The 7,939-nt window shown below is 40.3% G+C and overlaps 1 protein-coding gene across 1 annotated transcript in view; it reads left to right on the forward strand.

Moving 5' to 3' along the window:
- Positions 1-15: 15 nt before the first annotated feature.
- Positions 16-7,939, forward strand: part of C2CD3 (C2 calcium dependent domain containing 3) — a 55,163-nt gene continuing 47,239 nt past the window's right edge. The window contains exons 1-8 of the mRNA XM_019473895.1: positions 16-66; positions 995-1,152; positions 1,732-1,931; positions 2,375-2,592; positions 3,476-3,608; positions 4,784-4,912; positions 6,156-6,300; positions 6,704-6,864. Of these exons, the coding sequence (XP_019329440.1) occupies positions 997-1,152; positions 1,732-1,931; positions 2,375-2,592; positions 3,476-3,608; positions 4,784-4,912; positions 6,156-6,300; positions 6,704-6,864 (1,142 nt within the window). The 5' untranslated portion in view covers positions 16-66; positions 995-996. The remainder of the gene's footprint in view (positions 67-994; positions 1,153-1,731; positions 1,932-2,374; positions 2,593-3,475; positions 3,609-4,783; positions 4,913-6,155; positions 6,301-6,703; positions 6,865-7,939) is intronic.

A 7,939-nucleotide genomic window follows, 5' to 3' on the forward strand; every position in this document is an offset into this window, starting at 1 on the left:
CGGGGAGAACCACCGCCCGCTACGCTGTCCGCTGCGGGCCCAGGCAGTTCGCTGCCTACCTGACAGGTAGAGCCGCTTCGCCCTGGCCAGGCAGGTCAGGGCCGGAGCTGCCGGGAGACCCGCAAAAGCCCAGGAGTTTATTTACCCGCCAAGTAACCCCAGTCCTGTTCTCACTTAACAGCTTTTTAGGTCGTTTTCCCGATCCGGGAGGCTTTTGATCTCAGCCTGGAATTGCTGGCGTCACTCTCTCCAGTAGTCGGGTTTAGGGCTCAGGTCTGCAAACTGTTGAAGTCTCCTGCAGTCCCCGCAGTTTCAAGATCAGATGGCTTTTAGTGTTACACGTGTCATATTGAAGATGCGTTTCAGTGTTCCAAGTGTGAAGAAGAAAAAGATACTCAGATTAGCTTGTAATCTTATTAAGGGACTTAATTTACTGAAAGATCTGCAGGAAATTAATGCAAGCCTGATGTCTAGAGTCTGTCCGTAAAACCTGTGCCTGCCATTGCTACTCGTAGAAGCACAGAATAGTTTGGGTTGGAAGGGACTGTATAGATCATCTAAGTCCAACCCCCCTGCCGTGGGCAGGGACATCTTCAACTAGATCAGGTTGCTCAGAGCCCCGTCCAGCCTGACCTGGAATGTTTCCAGGGATGGGGCATCCACCACCTCTCTGGGCAACCTGGGCCAGTGTCTCACCACCCTCAGCGTAAAACATTTCTTCCTTAGATCTAGTCTGAATCCACCCCCCTTTAGTTTAAAGCCATTCCCCCTTGTCCTATCATAAGTAGTCCTTTTGTGGTAATCTTGTACTTATTTATCATAATTTATTAGCAGTATAACGCTTCTTTACCTGCTGCCTCATTATCATAATTTCATGATACGACATTATGTTAACCTCTAGCATCTCTGACATTTTTAACAGAAAAGTTTTAATTGTGTTTAATTGTGACCGTGTTGTGTGAGACTGAATTGAAGCTGTTCCTAATTTTTGCAGATATGGGTGTGCTTGTCCTGGAGGTAATGACCAAACTTGACCGTCTTCCAATTGGCAGAGTGCAAATCACCGGACTGTCCCAGCTCTCTCCCAGCCATCCGATCGATGGGTTTTTCGCCATAGTTTCACCGACATCTGATAAACTAGGAGAGCTGCAGGTCGTCCTTACGTCTTTGCTCTTTATTATAAATTGTACGGCTGTAACACCAGTATAATCAGGTGCCAGGATCAAGCTGTGCTAGGTACACTGCAGACCTGGTCTCTGTCCAAGGCATTCGCGAACTGAGGTAGCAAATGAAAAAGGAATACTGACGGTGTTGACTCTGTTTTGGTAGTTCAACTTGACAAAGAAAATTTGTAGTCTCTACGATGAGAGTTTGTTTTAACAGCGGATTTAAAAACGGATACTCAGTTCTAACGCTTCTCCAGAGCCTCACTGGGCTGAAATTGTAGAAGATTTTGAAATCTGGGGTTAAGAAGGTGGTGTTCTGTTTTGCAGCCCTGGCTCTGGACAATTTATGCTGAAAGATAGTTCCCTGTGATTTGAAAACGTGGAATGTGAAATAAGTAGTTGTAAATGTCTGAGGTTTACGATGTTACGTAACTGTATGATATAAATATTACTTTGTATGTAAAAGCAACAGTTTTCCATAGCGTGAAACGTAAAATTGAACAGAGTGTGTGTTGCACTTAATTAGGAAAAGAACGAAATACTATTTCCACATTCTGTCTTTCAGGTCTCACTAGTTCTAGAACCTCTGCCAGAATTGTATGACGCCAGCAGCTCTGTCCCAACCACAGATGCAAGCTTAGATGTCGCTCCTGCTCAGGGAACCAGCAAGCCCCAGTTTCTTGCTCCATCACAGCAGTCCAGGCAAACACGGGTGACTATCGCTGACCAAGAGTCCGTTAACGATAGCAGAGCCACAACTCCCAGGTATCTTTTTTTCCCCATGACAAAATTCTGGTTTATCTTGCAGTTCCTAAGTAATGGCTTTTTAAGTAATGGCTATACACTTGTGAGTTATGGAATACTTGATCGTTTTGAACGTGCATTTTATATGAAATCCGGAACATTCAGCATTTCAAAGCTTACAGGGACAGTTTCTCATCTGATATAAATTTGCATCCTACGTTGACTTAGTTCAAGCTATGCTAGTTGACACAAGAGGTGCCACAAATCTTTTACTTACTGCTTGAGTCGGTCTCTCTGATGGTATAAGTGGAAGATGAGGAGTCATTAAAATAATGTGTCGCATTTCTTTTTGGAGCATGTACTGAAGGGGGGCAGCTGCAGTGCTAGGGAGAATTTGAAGAGGTTTGAATCCCTTTACCGATCCACTTTAGTTGTTACTGAAATAATGTTTCATTTTTCAATAGAGGAAAGGACCATTTGCTCTTTCAAGAGAACTCTGAAAACCTAAAGGACGCTTTTTCTGCTTCTCATCACCGCCACATTTTACCGGATGAACATTTGAAAGTGAATCCTTCAAAGCAGCAAGTGTCGTTTCCCGCCAGCGCTGATCCTGAAGCACCCGCTAGAACAAACATGCGGGTGCTCTCTTTGCATAACCCAGCTACAAAAGACCTGCTCTCAGGTTTGTATGCAATTGGCATCATCTTCTAGATTTCACAGTAAATAGTTCTTGATATTATTTCAGGTGCCTATCTAGAGATAAAGACTTAAGGAAAAGTGATGCTTCGCACGCTCTCACTGTATCATTTCAAAGAGAAAATTATAACAAAAAGGCCTTTACTTGAAAACTACTGATTTAGTTTTGTTGGAAGGTGGCTTGAGTATCCAGATCAGGCAAAGCATGCTGTCCCAGCAGTATGCCTGAGCTCTGACCTGGAGGGGTAAAAGAAAAGGAAGCTCAGCTTCACAGGCTGTTTAATCACTGACTTGTCTTCTGAGGTGTCCACCAAAGGTGCCACTCACATTCAAATAGGTCTGGGGAGGGTTTCTGTGCCATTGGCATTTTCGGATGGAAAATGATTTCTTTTCCATCGCCTGCCAGTTAGCATCCCTTTTAGATCACAGACAGCCTGGACTGGATCCAAATGAGCATCACAGTAGGGCACATTTCCGTATGTGTTGTCTTTTGAGTTATTTTATATATTTACAGAGAAGACCTAAAATTAGACTGCTGTTGAGACGTCCTAAGGTGACAAGCTACTCTTCCATAAATCAGTCTTGCTGCTCTATCTTAGTAGTGCCCCTCTAATCCTGACTTGGTGGGTGCAGATGAATTGTTTGTACGGCTCTGAGTGGGAGACCGATAGAGGATTACTCTCGCTCGCTACCAGCTGTGCTATGTGTTTTATGGTGTATAGCACGCACTTAATCTCCAGTATGTCAGGATCTCTTTGTAATAGCAGAAAACAGAAGTTTCTTGACTGTAGCTGGCACATTTATTGTGTTTACACATTGCTTTTAAATTGCATTTGAATGCTGATTTAATCCTTCTGCTTATTCCTCAGCTCTTTTGGATCAAGGCAATAAACTCCGCGATGCCATGGTTGTTTCTGCAATGAAGTCTAGCCCGGACATGGAGATTGAACTGAATGAAGTGTCTCCCTTTATAGAGAGAGGCGATTTCAAAGCGACAGCAAAGTGAGCTTGGAAAAGGGGGAAGTGAGATTAAGTTCCAAACCATAAATTTTGGTTTGGAACTTTAAATACTGAGATTCTTGTGATGTATTTTAAGATTCTAATTCAAATGGGAAATTAATTTCTACTTGTGAATAAAAGCCTGTTTTGTGAATTGATTTTAATCATCATGTAGTAAGCCTTGATTTAAGTCATTGATTTTAATTTTGTTTCGCAGTATATTTGTATTTAGTACAGAGTTATTTGATAAGGAAATATTAAATGTTGGTAAGGAGTAAGAGTAATGTAAGGAACATAGCAAATTAAATGGTACTTCATCACAGAGAACAGGTTTTCAAAGAAATGTAAGTAATTAGTGACACAAATTGAGTACTTTTGCATATTCTAGTTTGCATCTCTTGGTGCCAAAATACCCATGAAAATCTGCATCTATAACTGTGTTCTCAGAATTAGAAGTCATTATCTTCTTCCGTATGATCCTTCTTAGCAGATTAAAAAAAAAAAAAGTGTTTGTGCCTTTTCAACTTCGAACTCCAACTTTGTTTAGTACTAGGCTTAGTAAATGTTCTCAATTCAGTGAAATTGAAACTTAGAATTATTAAGACAAATGCATGTTTTTCACAGGAGAAACTTCAATTCCTTGGTTTTGGAAAAAAATTAACAATGCCTTTTGTTCCACGATAAACCAGAAAATGATGATGTTGTCTTTGACAGTCAATGATGCTGTTGCAAACACAATTTAAATTATTTCTGCTCAAACTATTCCAATTTGTTTAAAAGTAGATGATTTTGGACTTTCCAGGAAAAATTGATAGAAGATAGTGTTTATAAACATCTTGCTTGTCTTTCTCAGGCCCTCTCTCTCTCTTCCTGTTTGCAGCAGCTGTGCTTCAACTGCAAGATTGGACCAACCTTTACGGTTGGACTTGATGATCTTAAAGGTCTTTTCCAACCTAAACGTTCCTATGATTCTGTGACACATTGCGAAGTGTAAGATTTTGGATGTGACTTGCCGCAGACTGCAGGGTTGCAGAAGGTTTTTGTGTATCTGGAGATTAACTGTAGAGAAGGCTGTACATAACCTTTGATTTTTATCCTTGTTGGATTCATCTTGAACGTGCCTTAATGTCTTTATTTTTCCTTTGACTGCTCTCTCTGCTGCAATCGCTGTTATCCAGGAGCCCAAAAGGCTTGAACTCAAATTTTGTGCCCCCTCCTGAAGATCCCCATCTCTTCGCATCTGAGGTTTCAGGTCAGCAACTTGACCTAAACTCTGAAGAGAGAGCAATACAGCTACTATTGGGCAGGTGAGTGTAATGCACTGGAAGTTACTGCAAAATTGTCCTTATTTGACCACTTTATACTGAAAAATGTCTCTCGACTCTTCGAGTTCTCCACATTTCCGGAAATGTAACCAGTGAAGCATATGTGCAAGTGATGGAGGTGTTTTATACCTCAGCTTGCGCTCAACTTTAATGCATGATGACATGGATAGCTCGAAGTCCCTTGATGTAAAAGTGATGTCAGAAAGATTAACCATGATCTTTGATAAAATTAAGTTATTTAATAGTTGTAACCGTTGTGTCCTAAAATGTTAAGGAGTGCATAAAACAAGTACAGTGTTTCTTTGAAGAACTTGCAGTCTGTAAATTAAAAATAGAGAGAACCAATAGTTATTTATTTAGTCTTTCTCCAAATATTAAATTGACCTTTTTCTCTCATTTTGTGTAGCAAGAGCATAAATGATGCTTACATTGTCTGTGTCCAAATCAGGGGTACGAAGCATACAGCTTCTGTGTCAGATATGGTTCAGAATTTCAGTTCATATGTCTTGTGCCCTGCACTTATTTTTTCCCTGCGGTTTATCACCGGCTGACACTGAAGTGTTTGCAGATCGTAAAATGGTTCTGAACTCACAGCACAGATAGAAAACCCTTAAACCAAACAAAACCCAACTTGCTCCAACCGTGTTCTAAAGATACTTGGATTTACCTACTCAGACATAGTTTGTATTTATTTTTTATTAAACTGTCCGTAAGTATTACTGATATCTTAAAGCATTCTAACAGTTATAAAGTACTTACGGATAAATATAAATAAATAGGTAGATATTAGTAGATACATTTTACGATGAGGGTCATCAAGCACTGGAACAGGTTGCCCAAAGAGGTTGTGGAATCTCCAGCTTCGGAGATACTCAAAATCCGACTGGACAGTTTTTTTATTTGCATCCTCTACCTTTGAGCAGAGGTTGGACTAGGTGATCTCCAGAGGTCCCTTCCAACCTCAACTGTTCCGTGAGTCTATGGATATATATCCGCACACACTGTTTTCACATTGGGTCCAGAGATGTTATCACAAGATAACCCATCAGGTTGGCTCACAGGCGTGTATTAGGTTGGGCACAGTGCTATGTAAGCACAGTTTGGCTTTATCTGGAGCCAATATAGCACAAATCCAGTACAGAACAGACAGTATTGTCAGAATTCATAAGACATTGACTGCAGAACTTGCAACACTAAGTTATGTTTCTTTCTTTTGTGTCCGCAGTGCTGATTTATCTCCTGTGCATTTCTGGGATCGGACAGGTTCCCTTTTGGATTCTCTCTCTCTCGGGAGTGAGGTGTATGACAGTGAACTCAATGATCCCCATTATGACCAGAGTCTGCTAGAGAGTCTTTTTTACACGGCTCCTGTAAGTGGAGAGCAAAAGGAAGGTGCTTAATTGGTAGTCCCTAAGGTGAAGAAAATCAGAAGTCTGCATCAAAAAAAAAAAAGCTACAGATTTCAGTATTAGTGAGGCTTAATAAGCATTAAGTATCATACAGAAGCTTGTGAGAACATTGCTTAAAATTAATATTATTGGAAGAATACTATTAAGACTACAAAGTCGAGCAGTGCGTTTGGACATTGCTAAGATTGAGGCTATCTGTGAAGACTTTTTTTTTTTAAACCTCTGAAAAATTCTGATACCATTTCAATTGTTTCGAATTATGCAATCCGCAAGTTGTTTTTCTTTTTTCTTTATGTATCATGACCATTATGTATCTTTCTTGACAATGATAGTTAACTTCTTACGTGCATTATTTCTGTTTCAGAAATCTGATTCCAGTTTAAGTGACTTCCTCAGTGATGATGACGTTAACTCCTCCAAAAAAGTAACCAAGACAGGAATTCTCAAGAAGGCTGATCCAGTGAATCCGCAGAAGGATTCTAATGCCTTTGATCAGGATCAGAAGGTGACAGAAATTAAACCCAGGTAAATAGTTGCATTAGTGACTTGTTTTGCAGCATCTTGCTCATTGTAAGTTATTATTAGCAAGAATCACGCTATGTTATTGTGCTCTGTCATTATCGCGCAAGTCACTGAATAACCATTTTGGTGGGGAATTTTCATAGCATCTCTGGGAATGGTGGAGCATCAGCATCACCCAGGAATCGCTATATGTTGTTAAAGAAACTATTGAGATGCAACTACTTAAAATCACGAGTTTGCCAAAAATGCACTAGGCCTAGTAATAACGTTTTGAGCTGTGGAAGCAGAAATGCTAAGGCCTGAGCGGGCCTCTCGACTGAACTCTCACCCCGTCTCCTGAAACAATAATCACTGTACAACCTTCATGCTAAATCGGTTCCTGTGCTGAAAAAAGCAGACTTCAGACCAGCTTTGCGCAGTTCTGTGGCCTTGTGTGTATAACAGATAGGAAATAACTCACATCCTATTATCTGTCTTTGCACAATGTCTCTAAGTGTATAAAATTTGTATCTGCTTTACGGGGACAGAGTTCACATCAGCAGAGTCCGTTTCTCTGCTGAGTTGTGTTCTCTCCTATAGCTATAGTAAATAAACTTCTGTTCTGACCTGATCTAAATTGTATTCCCTTTTTTCCATGACAGAACCAATAAAACAGTGTCCCTAAAAATCCAGTTATCAAGCTTTACTTGTACAATACCAGTTAGTATTAAGGTTTTATGACTTTTTTTCTAATTCAGCTCTAAACAATTATTTCTGAAACTTTTCTTAAAAATACTGCTATTTTTACATTCAGGTAAAATTCATATCTCCAGAGGTACCAACACAAAACCATTTACAAGTCAAGTCTTACAAATAAAGTGCCAGTGAGATTTTAAATTATGACAAAAATCCTGTTGCTGTTCCTCTGCAGCAGTGACTTGTCCACATAGAATCATAGAATCATTGAGGTTGGAAAAGACCTCTAAGATCACCGAGTCCAACCGTCAACCCAACACCCCCATGTCCACTAAACCATGTCCCTAAGTGCCGCATCTACTCGTCTTTTAAATACCTCCAGGGATGGGGACTCCACCACTTC

The sequence above is a fragment of the Aptenodytes forsteri genome, unplaced genomic scaffold (assembly GCF_000699145.1).
Source record: "Aptenodytes forsteri isolate BGI_AS27 unplaced genomic scaffold, ASM69914v1 Scaffold231, whole genome shotgun sequence".
Lineage (NCBI taxonomy): Eukaryota > Metazoa > Chordata > Aves > Sphenisciformes > Spheniscidae > Aptenodytes > Aptenodytes forsteri.